Raw genomic sequence first — 15,749 nt, 5'->3', positions numbered from 1 at the left:
AAAAATAATGCTCATTTTGTATAGCAAATTGCCTGAAAGAGTACTTGGCATATGGTAAGCATTTAAAAAGTATTAGCTATCATTATCATTATCTTCATTTGTATTTATACTGGTCACCACACTTTTACCCCTTTTTCCTTTCCCCTCTCATTCAGGACCACATTCCACCTATTCCTCAGGGGAAAGAGGCAAACTTTTTTATATACCCTCACCAGGCCACCTGTTAACTTTAGGCTATGTGGACTTCCGTCCAGGGGCTTCTACTTGAATTCCTTTCCATATGGGAAGCTAATTAATTTTAAAAAGCATTATAAATTCTGATAAGGCATAACGATCTGTCAGACTTCCCAATCTCATTAAAAATTAGAACTGTCATTTTATACTTCAAGTTGCCTCTTTACACACCAAAAAAAGACTTTGCGGCTATTTGGTTAATTATGGACAAGTGGTGTCATGCAAAATTCATCAGCTTCAGAGCTGACATCATATCCTAATTCCCCAAATAAAATTTTGTTGCCCCAGTTTCAGCTGCTCACTTTGTTGTGGTTCTCATCCTCTGGGGCCATTTGTTATACATGGTAGAGTCCATAAAGTTGTAAATTTCATCTTTGACATGTGAAGGCCCATATCACAGGGCACCTCAAAAGGCCGAGTTTATAGCAATGCAAATCCTGAAGGGGACAGAATGATAGCAGTCAGGCCTGAGGGCTTGGAGACCTGTGTTTGTGGTCTTTGAATCCCACTTTGGAAATCATAGCATCATACAAATGGAAATACAAATGGAAATGATAGCTTGTTGCAATTCCTTCATTCTACAGCAGAGGAAATTTAGTCCCAGAAAGGTCTTAAAATTTGAGTTAGTCAGCTTCTTCTTTTCTCTTTCTCTTCTCTGAGTTCATAGAGGAATAACTAACTAACTAAATAAATAAATACAAACAAAACAAAACAACAACAGCCAAAAAAAGAACCCTCTTCTGGGAAGAGACCAGTTTACATATATATCTGCAGTAAGAGCACAGTAACTCAAAAAAACAATGATATTCTACCTTGTCAACTTTTCTGATAAATCTGGAATAACTTTTCTTATTGATTGAGGGTCTCAAAAGTCTTTCAGCAAAAGGTGAGCAATACTCAGTAGCTCCTCTCTGCTAGGCTTTGGAGTATAGAAACAAACAAGACAATCATTTTCCTATAGGAATACAGGATTTTTAGTTGCTATAAAAGGCAGACAAAGAAATGCTTCTAAATGTGGGGGTTGAAGAAACCAAGTGTCGTATAAGGCTAACAGAGGATGGGAAATCCACAGCTAACAATTTCTCTTGATGAATTGATGTTCTGCTGCTCGCTGTGTGCTTTGAGTGTGTGGCTCTGATTCCTGGGACCCATATTCTAATGGTTGTGATTTTAAAGGAAACTTAAGAGGCAAAATGAACTAATAGATCAACCTCTTTATGCAGCAGTGAGTTTCCTCAAAAATGTCAAGGACTTGCCCCCTACAGTTTTTTAAAATTATTATTAAAAAAAAAAAATTCTCTATCCAAATGATCACTGGAGGGGTTTGTTCCCCATACCTACCTCCTTGCCCTCACTTTCATAGATCGTACACAGGTAGAATCAATAGCAAGGGTATTCAGTAGGTCTCCAAACTAAAACCATGGTAAATCTTATTTTAGGAAAAAAAAAAAAAAAAGCCAGCTAGTTTTAAGGTGGGAAGTAGCAGCTCTTTTCTCCAATTTTGACACTCCCATATAACTGTGTCTCATTGCACCAAGACCCTTTCACAGGAAACATTTGTACATTGTGGCTGAAGATTACTGTGGGTCTATTAGGTGAGGGGACAGCTCATAATTGTATGCTACAATAGTAGCATACAAATAGTATGTATTGTAGCATACAATAGTAGCTCAAATAGTATGCTACAAATAGCGTAACTATTTGTACATAACAAATAGCATACTATTTGTACAACAAGTGCTGGATGCTCAGGGTTAGCTTTTTGCCTTGATCATTCCTTCTGGAAACTTATGAGTAAGATTTGTGAAACAGTACTCCCATAACAAAACCTTCTGTTAACTTGCTGAGCCTCTGTGGCTATGACCTTCCACTTCTCATGGCCCTCCTTTTGCCTTTTATGTGGGGTGACCCTATGTCCCAACTAGTTCTACTCAGTCCTGGTCCATGCTGTTGGCCCAGTTGAGTGACCCAATACTCCCTTAAAGTCTCACAAGTCCCTACTTGGGCAACAAGGTCTAGGGGCCATAATTATGATTTCTTTTATCACCTTCTTATTCACCAAAGCAATTAATTTTTTGGGGCTTTCATGTTACTGTGTCTGAATCCCTGGATGGAACAACCCATAGCTGAATTACCTGGATCTCATAGCTCAGCATAGTGACCCACGAGAGTACAAAATATGCCTAATATCTGCCAGTGAATTTAAGAACAAGCAAATCAAAGGATCTCTACTATTTTAATTTATTTATTTGAGAGAGAGAGAGAGCATGAAAGCAGGGTGCGGGGCAGAGGGAGAAGCCGACTCCTGACTGAGCAGGGAGTTAGACGAGGGCCTCCATTCCAGGACTCCAGGATTATGACTTCAGCTGAAGGCAGACGCTTATCACCGACTGAGCCACCCGGGTGCCCCAGGATCTCTACTATTTATAAAAATTATTATTATAAATTATTATTACTGTTATTATTATCATTATTTTGTTGTGATTGGGTCTCTACTATTTAAAAAGTTCTTTAAAATGATAACACTATTTGGGCCTAATCTTTGGAGTTAGCGAACAGTCCAGTTGAACTACAAATGCTAAGTGTGCTCAGAGATGTCGACATGTCTAAGTTATCCAAAAAAACCTAGGCATTTTAAGAAGGCACATCTGACTGTCAGAGCTAAAAATTCTATCTGCTAAAGTTAGGATTGGAATTCAAAGTTTTGCCTTTTTTTTTTTTTTTTTGTACTATGACTGTTTTTCATGTTGTCTTTTTGAGATCTATTCTATGTATTCCCTGCTCTCATACACAGAAATGTCAGAAGTTCCATAAGGAAAGTGATTCTTGGGGTTTGTCAGTGCTAACTTTGGAAACTGACATTGCTTTCATAGTTCATCTGAGGTTATCAGGAGCTTCTGATAAGGCCTAGAAAAGTCAGGATTGGTGGAGATCTGTGTAAATTTGAGCTGACGGAAACCTTTGTGGTTTGTGGATTGCTAGCCAAAGCCCTGGAGTCCTCCGTATAAGTTTATGGTCTGAATAATAATCCTTTTTCTTATATAATGTACCATGAGCTAAGCTTCATACTGTAATTGTATTGAAAATCATGTTTACTGCGAATAGCCAAAGTGTCTGAGTGGGACTAATTGTCTCAGGGTGAATTGATGGTTTCTCCTGTCAACTTTGAGCTGGGGCTTTCTTGTCTGTGAGAAAACAGAGTATGTGTTGCCGGCCCACGCCAGAATCCTTCTCGGCTCACTTGGGGATTCGAGCTTGGAATCTTTTATTCAGTGGAGCCCTTGTTTTAGCTGGTTTGTTGACAAGCTACCAACATCCATCAAATATGCCAGAGTCTGACTCCAGAACTCTGTCTTTCTCAGAAAACGAGCTATGACAGCTGGGTCAGCAATTATGGGCTCAGTGGGAAGTCAGCCAGCACTGGCATTTCTCAGCACCACTGGGATGGAGGGGAGTATGCTTTGGTTTTGTCTTAACCTAAAAGGAGAGCTTTGTGAGCTGTAGAACCTGTCCTTATCCTGAAGACTTTTTGGATCCCCAAACAGGCTCTCCTTCATATTCCAGAGAAATCTGCCAGTGTATTACCACCTTAACAAACCACAAAATGAGTTGAATTGAATTCACAATGAGATCCTAAAAATCGATTTTGAGAAAGAGGAAGAAATTGTCCTCTCTGGGGAGTAAATATCTAACAGCTGTGTTCTAGCCAGCATTGTCGATAAAATAAGAAAAGCTGTAAGAAGAAATTAGGTAACCCCACTGGGGAGGGGCGGGATGGGTAGCTGGGACCAGAATGCGGACTGACCGAACAATACAGATGAACATTCTGAAAACCAGAGTAAGTTCTAAAAACCAGAACTGGCCATACACTTTCCCTACTTAAAATACTTTGACAGTTATTTCTCCGTTGACCTCAGGGCCATGTTGAAACCCATTATTACTTTTAACAGGATGCTCCATCACAGAAGCCCGGACTCTGTCCCCAGCCTCTGGATTCCCTACTGCCTGCCATTTTATGCTTTAGCGTAGAGCTTCTCAGACTTCCGTTGGCATTAGAATCACCTAGAGGACTCAATACAACTCAGATTTCTGGGTCTCATGCTCAGAGTTTCTGATTCTGTATACCTGTGGTGAGGTCGGAAAACCTGAAACTCCTAATGAGCTTCTGGGGTTACCAAGGCTGCTGGTGCAGGCAGTTCACTGCCTGCCAACAAACCTGAACACTTGCTGATCCTAGATATGACCCCATGTCCTCTCCATGCTTCAGACGGGCCGCTCCTTCCCTCTGGTGGCAATACCTTGTGCACATACCTCACCTGCCTGATTTTCAGTCATCCCTCAGGGCTCGGGAGAAGTATTATCTACTCTTAGAGAGGGCTAGACACCCCTCCTCTGGGAACTCCCAGTGCACAGTGCTCACCCTCTTCCCAGGGATGTGTGATTGTATGTTTGCTGTCTCTAGCTTAGCCCTGGAAAGCAGGAACTTCTATAGAGTTTATCACTGTCTACCTCTGCTGAACACAGGTGCTGCCATGTTGAGGGGGTTCAACAAAGTTTTGAATACAAGCATGTCTTACTGAAATGAGACCACAGAAATAGACTAAGATAGGGAGTTTGACCTTAGTGGAGATAGTGAGGGTGGGAAGGGTAATGCATGTTTACCTGAAAAAAGCCTCTCAGATATTTGTGTGGTCTCCCTGGCCCTCTTAGGAAGAACACTGCTCTAGTTGAGTCTCTGAGTGAAAAAGGAAGTTCAGAAGAGCAGGGACCACAGGAAATTCCTATCAACTTTTAAGGAAAAGATAATTTCCTGCTTAACATTATCTTCCTTTTATATTGGCATCTCCTGGGCACCTGGGTGACTCAGTTGGTTAAGCCTCCGCCTTCAGCTCAGGTCATGATCTCAGGGTCCTGGGCCCCAGTGTCCTGTTTTGGGCTCCCTGCTCATCAGGGAGTCTGCTTCTCCCTATTCCTGAGCCCCTCCCCTGCTTGTGCTCTCTCTAGTGCATGCTCACTCTCTCTTTCAAATAAATAAATAAAATCTTTAAAAAATTGACATCCCTTTTCTTATACACATATTCCCACATACATAACTCCTCCCCAGTGCATGCTTAATGCGGAGTGTACAAAGTCTTGTACATTCTCATTATGTATGAGATGTAAATTTCATGTAGTTCTCACACCAACCCCCACTTTTAAGAGGAAACATTGATGGTTTCTGTGTCACACAACTCATTCCCATGTGTATGCTTTTGGGTAAGATACATAATCGGTGCTTTGGCTTTCCCATGTTACAAATGGGAAAAAATATAGACCTTGTAGGGCTGTTAAGAGCATTAAATCAGGCAATGCGTGCTAATTTGTTCCTTTTTTTTCCCCTAGAGAATGGATTACTTCATCCAGAATAAGAAATCTCTATGGGAGGCATAGAGAGGCAGTGATAAAGAATAGGGAAGATATATTTAGTTTTGTCAGTTACTTTCTTGGTGCCCTTAAAACTACATTCTGAGGTGATTACACACTTTTCCACCTGCCAGAAGGGGGCCTATCTCTACACACCTTCCAATGCACTCCATTTTACTTGTCTTTCCTTTTTCCTTTTCTTGGTATTTTTAAGCAGAATCTTCTTTCAAGTAGCTCGTAAGACATGAAGGAAGGTGTTCATGTTCCTAATCAGACCCCATGCCACAAAGTCCTGAAAGTGCTGGATGAGAGAGTCAGGACAAAGTGGTTACAATAAGATCTAAAAAGGAAAAGGCAGCGTATAATATAACTGTTTTTCTTAACAACCACAGTTTAAAAATATGAGCCTTCATTATTTTGATTTGAAATCTGCTTATCCAAATGAAGTTGGGAATGCTGGGTATTTCATATAGCTCCATGCTGGGAGTATTAAGTATTCAGCTGGGGAATGTTTTAATTCTTCTATAAACCTCCCCCCCCCCCGTATCTTTTTAATCACCTGTTTCTCCTTCTGGGATATGGTTGATGCATTTTCGGTGTGGCCCCATACTGCAAAGGTTCAAGGTGTTTGCCTGAGTTCACTTACAGTGGTGAAGTTTTTCTCTCATTAGCTGTTGGTAGTCTTTGGAGGAAAGCTTCCATTCTCCACAAGGCTAATTCTGTGCTTTCTAAAGGAGGCCTCTCACCTCTGCACCGGTGAGTGTGCGTTATGTGGGCTTTATATCCCAGGTGAGCGTGTACCTCCAGGCAAATGAACACTCTGAGTGTGATTCTGCAGCCAGGGTCTTAAAAATTGGGGGCAGGTGATGTGACAGGAAGTCAGGGAACAATCAGCAGTATTACCTTTGGGCACAAGTTCCTTATGGGGTCACTAAGTCATTTCACAGGTGTTTCTGGACAGCATAGTGTTCTGGGCCCAGTGCTAGGCTCTGAATTAATGAGGTGGCAAATACACACCTGGCCCCGGCCCTCATGGGATGCCCTGTCATGCTGGAGAGCTGGACTAGAAACACATTGGGAAACAACCAAGAATCAAATTGCAGTTGGGAAGTGAATTACGAAGGAAGTAGCAGGGTGTTCAGGGGAGACTAGCTAAATGAGGAACCTGTTAAGGAAGACCAACCACCTGCCTGACAACTGAATATCAGAGCCTGAAGCGAGAGAGGGGCAGGCCTGTTGAAAGGGCTCAGCACAAGCAGAATAGGTTTAGTGGGATGGGACAGGTTGGAATCTGGGCTCTGCCACTTGCTAACTTCATGCTACTCTTCACCACTTTCAACCATAGACTCCTCATTTGCAAAACTGGAATAATAATAGTACGTTCTTTATAGGTTGATTGAAATTAAGGAAGTTCGCATGTGGGGGGAAAAAAAAAGTTTACACCATTATAGGGCTCCTGACATGTGCTCTGCGTATGTTACCCGAACTAACCCCCACATTGCACATACACACACGTTGAATGTACATAGTACATAAAGGGGAGTGATGGTGGGGATGGAAGAAAAGATGAGGTGGGAAAGCAGGAAAGGCAGATCTTGAGAGGTCTCAGAGAGAGATTTTAATTCTTAGTGTAAAGGGAGTTCACTGAAGGGCTTTAGTGAAGGCGATCTGTGATGTTACTTGTGTTTTATGAGGATGAAAGAATGGGTCAGAGGGAAGTAGCAAACGTTGAATCACACAGGACAGTTATGAGGTGCTATTTTAAGAATGTGGCAAGTGATGATATAGGCTTGAATGCATACCTGCTCGGTGTAATATGACAGATACCAAATCAAACCATGTTCTTCGTATCATCTTTATACTGTAATGCACAAATCTTTACCACTGTAGTAATGCTTTTGGATTAATAATGGATGGAGGGGGGTGGATTGCTGAGTGATTCTACATTTCCAGGTATACTTTATGTAATTCTCACCATGACTTTGTAGGGTGAGCGTCTCATAGCTCCATTGCACAGATATGAAGAATTAACCCCTGAGCTGTCAAGAAAGTTGCTGCAAGTCCTCCAGCTAGTAAATAACAAGGCCATAATGGAAACCCAGGTCTGTTAGGCTTCAACAATATTTTTGTTTGCTTGTTTGTTTCTCTTTGTCAATTGCTTCTATTAGCTTTAGATTTCATGGCAATATGTACTTTCATGGCAAGATGTACTTTCTTGGAGGTAACCTATGTCATCAGCACTTGACTAGGTAAGTCACTAAATTAGCTAGGCATTTGAGGAAATGAAATATAGGTCATTAGTGCCATGATGAATTAGGAGAGAGGGGTGTAGGGACCTAGATTGGAGAGAGGAAGAGCCGGGGCACTGTAGGCTGAGACATAAGGCATGAGGTGTGTCTTCAAAGCAATAACACATTCTGTATTTATTCATGAAAGCATTTGTCCCACACTCATAAACAATATAGTGTTTCAGCCTTCTGTTTCCATAGCACTGGATGTGCCCTTTATTTTTAGCTCATAAGTCATATTATCTTGGCTGTCCACAAAGAGTATATGTCATGTCCACTCACTCAACACCAAAGCTCCTAAGGACCCAGTTCCTATCCCAGAGTCTAGTGCAGTAACAGAAGAAAGCACATCTTTGTATTGCCATGAAATCTAAAGCTAACAGAAGCAATCGACAAAGAGAAACAACAACAAAAAGATATTGTTAAAGACTAACAGCCCCGGATTTCCATTATGGTCTTGCTATTTACTAGCTGGAGGACTTGCAGCAACTTTCTCGACTTCTTTGGACTTCAGTCTTCCTATCTGTGCAATGGAGCTAAGAGAAGCTTCTCTCTGTATCTGGCCTATTTCCTTTTAGGGTCTAGAGAGTCATCAGCAACCCTTGTTTAGAATCGCTTTGTTCCATAGGAATACATTGTGAAGTTGCATTTTAAAACTAATTACGGTAAAAGTATAATTTCATTTTTACTTTCATTTCAGAATTTTGGCTTTACAAAGAATGTTTCAATTTGGGCAGCTTGAACTTGGCCAAAATAATATACTTAATTTATCATTGTGTATGTTCAAGCTGAGTATTTTAATTGCTTGGTGAATACTAAAAAAATGAGTTTTTCAAAGCACTCAATTTCAAATAAGACTAATTCCACCCTCTCCATACACCCATTCACCACTACCCACCCACATAAGATGGTATATAATGAATTTGTTTCAAGTTATATTAAATAGCCTTACATTTTTTTCTATTGTAAAAGTAATAAGAGTTCTTTGCAAAAGTTTTTATAATTAAAAAAAAATAGGAGAAATAATGTGAAACTAACATAGAACACCTCCCAAATAGAGTGCCTATTAATTGATTGTTAAAAGCTTACTTTTTCAGAGCAATTTTAGAATCACAGAAAAATTAGCTATGCAGGGTGCCTGGGTGGCTCAGTGGGTTAAGCCACTGCCTTCCACTCAGGTCATGATCTCAGGGTCCTGGGATCGAGTCCCACATCAGGCTCTCTGCTCAGCAGGGAGACTGCTTCTCCGCGCCCCCCCCCCCGCCTCCCTGCCTACTTGTGATCTCTGTCTGTCAAATAAATACATAAAATCTTTTTTTTTTTTAAATTAGGTATGCAGATTTCCTGCATACCCACTGCTTCTATATGTAGAACCTCCCTTATTATCAGCATCCCCCAGCAGAATGGAAAATTTACTTCAATTGATTAACCTACACTGATATATCATAATCACCTAAAGCTCATAATTTGCATAATGGTTCACTGTTGGTGTTGTATGTTCTATGCGATTGGACAAATGTATAATGATATGGTATTTCCATCATGATACTATCGTACAGAGTCTTTTCAATGCCCGAGAAATCCTCTGGGCTCCATCAGTTCATCATTCCCTTCCCCAACTCAGCCAACCACTGATCTTTTTACAATCCCCATCATTTTACCTTTTTTAGAACATTGTGTCATTGGAATCAAACAGTAGCTTTTCCAGATGGGTTTCTTTCACTTGGTAATATACATTGAAGTTTTGTTCATGTATTTTCATGGCTTGCTAGCCCATTTCTTTTTAGTGCTGAGTAATATTCCACTGTCTTGATGTACCAGTTTATTTATACATCCACCAACTAAAGAACATCTTGGTTGCTTCTAAGATTTGACAATTATGAATAAAGCTGTTATAAACATCCATGTACAGATTTTTGTGTGAACATAAGTTTTCAACTCCTTTGTGTAAATACCAAGCAGTGAGGTTGCTGGATAGTTTAAGAGTATGTTTCGTTTTGTAAGATACCACCAAATTGTCTTCCAAAGCGGCTGCTCCATTTTGCATCTCTACCATGAATGAATGAGAGTTCTTGTTACTACACCTCGCCAGCATTTTTTGTTTTCAGTGTTCCAAATTTAGGCCATATTAATAGGTATACAGTAGCATCTTCTTACTGTTTTAATTTGTATTTTTTTAATATCATGATGTGGAGCATCTTTTCATATACTTATTTGTTATCTCAATATATTCTCCAGTGAGGTGAGAACCTCTGTTAATATTCTGGCATACAATTTTCAAGTATGTTTATACATATCCACTAAATAAGTTGATTTAGGTCATGATTACTTGACTTTCCTTTATTTATATATTTTTGATTAACAATAAATAATTAAATATGTTTACATATAAAAAATAAAATGATATATATCACTAACACAGGATAGGTAGGGATGGTAAGGTTAAAATATACTTGCCCTCCCCGTACAAACACCAAGTCTTCCTTTACTGCACATTCTTTTCCACTAAACTCAAAGGAGACCTCAGTATCTTTCTCAACACAGGTTCTGTGAAGACAGTACTATTCAGTTAGATGTGGTAAATAATAGACTATATTTTTCATCTCTAACCTTGAACCTGAGGTGACGGAATCAAATGGCTCCAACTATCAGAAGCAAATTAATAATGAAGATAAGTCATGATGTATTATTACACCATAGAGCCTGACATAGGTATTTGTGGTATTCTTGTGCTGTACCATCAAGCAAAATATGATATATCACTAAAGCAGGGTTATACTTCCAGGCTAATGATCAGTTCACCTTGACTCAATGTGTGATGCCTGCTTGTAAATGAATAATCCCCTTGAGTCTAATTAGCTTGGGTCTAGTCCATATGCTTTCTGTTGAGATGGAACCCTCCAAATATCAAGAACATTCTTAAGCACGAAGAGCAATTATGAGGATGTTCACTGACCTCTCTCTCCCTCTCCCTTCTCCCTGTTCCCAGAATCAGATGTTGCTGACTTTGATGGCCGAAGCTCCCTTCTATATAGGTTCAATCAGAAGTTGATGAGCACTCTCAAAGATGTGATCTCTCTGAAGTTCAAGAGCATGCAAGGAGATGGGGTTCTTTTCCATGGAGAAGGTCAACGTGGAGACCATATCACCCTGGAGCTCCAGAAGGGGAGGCTTGCCCTGCATCTCAACTTGGGTAGGGTCAGGCTTTGTTGCTTTCCATGTTGAACTATCAGGAACTCTATTTTGTGGTGGGTTACAATTTCTTATTGCCCTTGTATGTTAGGTGGGAGTTGCTGAAATATAATCTAAGTGACATTTTATTGGAGAAGAAAAAATAAACATTTTTGTGAAATAGTTAAGCCATGGATAGCATTCTTTGAAACAAGATAATATTGATGGGTAGGAATCACTACAAGCTCATTGCTATATATATGTATTTATTTATCTACCTACATATTTATCTGTTTATCTTTTTTAATACAATTTAACTTGAGCAAGTTTAATACACATGCACACATATTTTAATGAAGCTTGCTCACATTCTATTCTGATTAGTATATTTATGAAAATTGAGTCCCCAGGGAAAAGTGGAGAAGACATATTTTAATTTAGTTAGTTTATTATTATTATTATTATTTATATTTTGGTTAAGAAGAGAGAGGGTCATGTGTATAGTGGGAAAGTCTATGTTTTTGCTCATTCCCATGTCTTGTTAAGGGAAACACTCTCTTTTACATCTCTTGTGCTAGGGTGAGCCCTAGACTTGCCAAATGCCAGTTAAGTTAGTAAAATGACCTCCCACCTGTTTATTTAGGACTCCATCCTCCCCCTATGGATTGGCACCCAGCATGACCTGCCTCACCACAGGTAGTCTATCATTGTAATTTCATTGTAATCAGCTTCTTATTCCAGGAAAAAGAAAGAAGGGCTCAGTCTCCTTTATATGCTCAAAGGTACTTTTGAAGGTAGAGTGAACCAAGTGCTGAGGGCAGGGGTCAGAATTCCCAAAGGTGCAAAGGCAAACCAAAAAGCTCTTCCATAGAAAAAGAAATAAACAAAATAGAGAGATCACCCAAGGTGAAGAAAAAGGAAGTGTCATTCTTTATGAGAATGATTCCCTGCCTCTCACTGATTTTGTTAGTATATTAGGGGGGAATATTATACTTGTGAAAGAGAATTGCCACTAACTATTTGGTATCAAAGTAAAGAAGGACAGTTATAGCAGAATTGAGTTTGTAACTTTAGGTTGCATGGAGAGCTGGGAAAAATATCAGATAAGTGTATTTTTATAATTAGAAGGAGAGACAGAAGAATGAAAGTTACTGTTGACTCACCTCAAAAACCAAACCAAAGTCTTTATTTTGAGGCATTTCTGAGTACCTTTTTAGCCACCATGGTGAATATTGTCAGGGAGAACATATGGAATCCTTTAATTTATAAAATTGACATCTAATGCATTACATTAAATGTAAACCAAAGGCATCTTTAGAAGCAGAATTTTACCCAGAAGAGAGCAGTAAGGGGATTTACTAATACCATGATTAATTGCATTAACATACCTAAAGAAGCAACTTCTCAATGAGTTATCTGAAGGGTAAGCATACACATATTCAGTAAAAATACGCCAGTTCATTACCTGACCTTCAGTTTTCAGAAAGGGAATATGGATGAATGGAGTGCAGTCCTATAACTGCATATGGCTCAGAGAGCATTGTGCATTGAGAGTGAAGTTATGGTTACTTGTCAATGGCAGAGCAGGTGTCTTCTGCTAGTAACACTGAATCTTCCAGCTAATGTGATTTATATTCCTGATTAGATATGCCATTCCCCCTCCAGAGGTCTGCCCCAACATGCATCATCTGATGTTTTAAACCAGTTGCATTCACAGTATTGCATGATGGAAAGGAGGAGGTGTGGTCATGCAACACCTATTTTAATTGTAGACATGTGCTAACTATTTGTTATGGGGAAAGTTGCATAACTCAGAAGACTCCATTTACTTATGTATAATCTGGGGCTAAGGAATAACTATCTTGTGGAGCTTGGGCATGAAAACCAAAAATAATATAAATGAATATTCTCTATCAATAAGTAAACATAGTGAAGTATCAAAAAGAGAAGCTCTTAATATTCTTCATTTATTAAAAAGAAAAACAATATCTGAATGTCCTGTATTCTGTGCTATTTCAGTATTCCTGAAGGGAAATTGTATTTAAAATGAATAGGACCTGCTCCTTGCTGTGATATATGGAAAATAAGCTTTTTTCCCCCCCAGATTCCATGTTCCGTGTATTTCTAATCATGTGGTGATAAAGTAAAACCTCATTTAGTGAATGATTCAGTAGTAAGAATTTGTTCTCTCAGTACTATGCATAGTTTGAGAATTTCTTCATCTCTTTTATCTGTTTGGAAAGTGAAATGTTGTGAGTTTGAGTGTTCCCTGTACTTACCTGTTTGAAGCAGCCACCTAGGTTTCTTATAAATTCATATTAATCTTCTTCTCCAGAGAGACACTGGCATATATCAGTTCTTTAACCCTTCATACCTCAGAAAGAACCACCAGATCTCTGAAAGCACTAAGTTAAAGGGGAAAGGAAGATGATAATTGCTTTTTCTCATAATATAAAATCTATAATGTAGGTTGCACAAAGACAAGGTTTGTTCACTGCTGTAGCTCCAGAAGTTAGGAAAGCACCTTCCTAATGTAGGTACTCAAGGTACAATGAGTACAATGGAAAAAGGGGGTTCCATCCCAAATACCAGGGCTTGACACAAGATACATTATCACTGCTGGGCATGCTCACCCCAAGACTGTGCTCCTGGCCTCCCCATGAGTCTCTCTCTCTATGATGTCGCCCTGATATTTACAGAATCCCCATAGTGTGTCAGTATCCTATCCAATCCTTAAAGCAGCCCAACTAGGTAAATGAATATTTGCCCCAAATTACCTATAAAGAATATTGGACTCAAAAAGGATAAATCATTTCTTCAAGTTACACAGCTAGTCATTAGGCATGACCACTATTAAAATGTAGTTATATCTAATCATTTTTTACTATTTTCTTCAGATTATAAACTATATATCAGTTTTAGAAAACCTGAAGAATTAAACAAAAATAATTATATTTAAGGAAAACAAAAAATGTCACCTGAAATCCTACAGTCATCTCTCCTATTGACATTTTGGTATATTTTTTAAATGTTTTTCTTAGTTATTTATATGAAATTTTATATATTATACAAAATTCATGTTCTTTCCATGTTGTCACGCAACTTCCAAGATGGAAAGATTTCATATTATTCATGATCATGATAATCTTTCTTAAAATTTTCTTTTAAAATCAATTAATTAACATATAGTGTATTCTTAGTTTCAGAGGTAGAGTTTGGTGTTTCATCAGTTGTGTATAATACCCAGTGCTCATTACAGCAAGTGCCCTCCTTAATGCCCATCACCCAGTTACCCTATCCCCCAGAAAGCTTCTGTTTCCTAGAGTTAAGAGTCTTGCAGTTTGTCTCCCTCTTTGATTTTGTCTTGTTTATTTTTTTCCTCCCCTTCCCTATATTTCACCTGTTTTGTTTCTTAAATTCCACATATGAGTGAAATCATATGATAATTGTCTTTTCTGATTACCTTAGGTTTATCTTTTAATATTTCATTTTTAAAGAAATGAATGAATAATAGAAGGAAAGAAAGGAGGAAGAAAGGATGTGAAAAGGAGGGTAGGGTGGGGAGAGAGAGAGGCAGAGAGGGAGGGAGGGAAGGAGGAGGGAAAGAGGGAGAGAAAAAGAGAGAGAGGGGGAGAGAGAGAGAGGGAGGGGGAAAAGAGAGGGAGGGGAAGAGAGGCAGAGAGAGAAAGAGGGAGGGAGACAGAGAAAGAAGGAGGCAGGGAGGAAGAGAGGGAGGGAGGAAGGGGAGGAGGAGGGAAAGAGAAAGAAGGAAGGAGGAAGAATCTGAAAATCCAAATTAGTGGTCTAAAGGATGGCCCTAGGCCAATGAAGAGGTAGTTTTCCTTCCCAGATTCCATGGAGGCGCCAGTGGTACAACTTTTAGTGATGATTCTCCAGTGTGTGTCCCTTATGTAATCGGACTTTACAATTCAACAATTCAGGATAGGAATAGAGGGGTTCAGCACCATGGCCAGTTGTTGAGGCTGGCTTTTGGATCCCCATTGGTTGTGTTTCTTTTTAAGCGATGCTCTTTGGTGACTGATTCATTGCCAATTATCCCTACCTGGGCTTACTTGGGCAGGTCAGTACTATGGTAAAATTGACCTAGGTCATTCCCATTGACTTAATTTCTTAGGGAAGAGCAATGATTCTTTTGTTTTGTTTTGTTTTTCTTTCCTAGAAGTACTAATGGGAAAGAGATTTCTTCTTTCAGTCAGTTCCTCTTCTCACTTTGAACATATCTCATTCACACCACCTGTGGCAGTCTGCCCTCTGCAGAATTCTAGTGGCACTAACCCATACATGCCAGTGGGAGAATCAAAGAGCAGGTATTAATGACTGGGAAACTGTTGTAAGAACTAAGCAAGACATCAATAGTACATGTAGGTCATTCATCCTTACAAGAGTTCAGTGCCTTTGAACTAAGGCAGAATGTGCAGTTGCAATGAGTGCAGCTGTAGTAAAGTGAGAATCCAAGAATAGCGTATAAACGCATACACAGCAATGCCCTTGAGGAGGTAAGCGTAGGGTGCAGAGACCAAAGCAGTTGAATGAATAATCAACTCGTGGTGATATCTTGAGATATTGGTGAAAGATCTGCACATTCTCCATAAAGTAAAATGGACATTTGTATTAGCTCTTTTAAATCTACGC

General features: G+C 39.4%; 1 protein-coding gene across 2 annotated transcripts in view; it reads left to right on the top strand.

The window, feature by feature from the left end:
* Positions 1–15,749, top strand: part of CNTNAP5 (contactin associated protein family member 5) — an 825,196-nt gene that overhangs the window by 352,866 nt on the left and 456,581 nt on the right. For both annotated transcript variants that reach the window (XM_082690270.1, XM_082690269.1), the window contains exon 5: positions 10,915–11,118. In XM_082690270.1, the coding sequence (XP_082546396.1) occupies positions 10,915–11,118 (204 nt within the window). The remainder of the gene's footprint in view (positions 1–10,914; positions 11,119–15,749) is intronic.

Source organism: Mustela nivalis (genome assembly GCF_964662115.1).
Source record: "Mustela nivalis genome assembly, chromosome: 11".
In the NCBI taxonomy this organism is placed as follows: domain Eukaryota; kingdom Metazoa; phylum Chordata; class Mammalia; order Carnivora; family Mustelidae; genus Mustela; species Mustela nivalis.
This window is presented reverse-complemented; position numbering and strand designations above follow the sequence as displayed.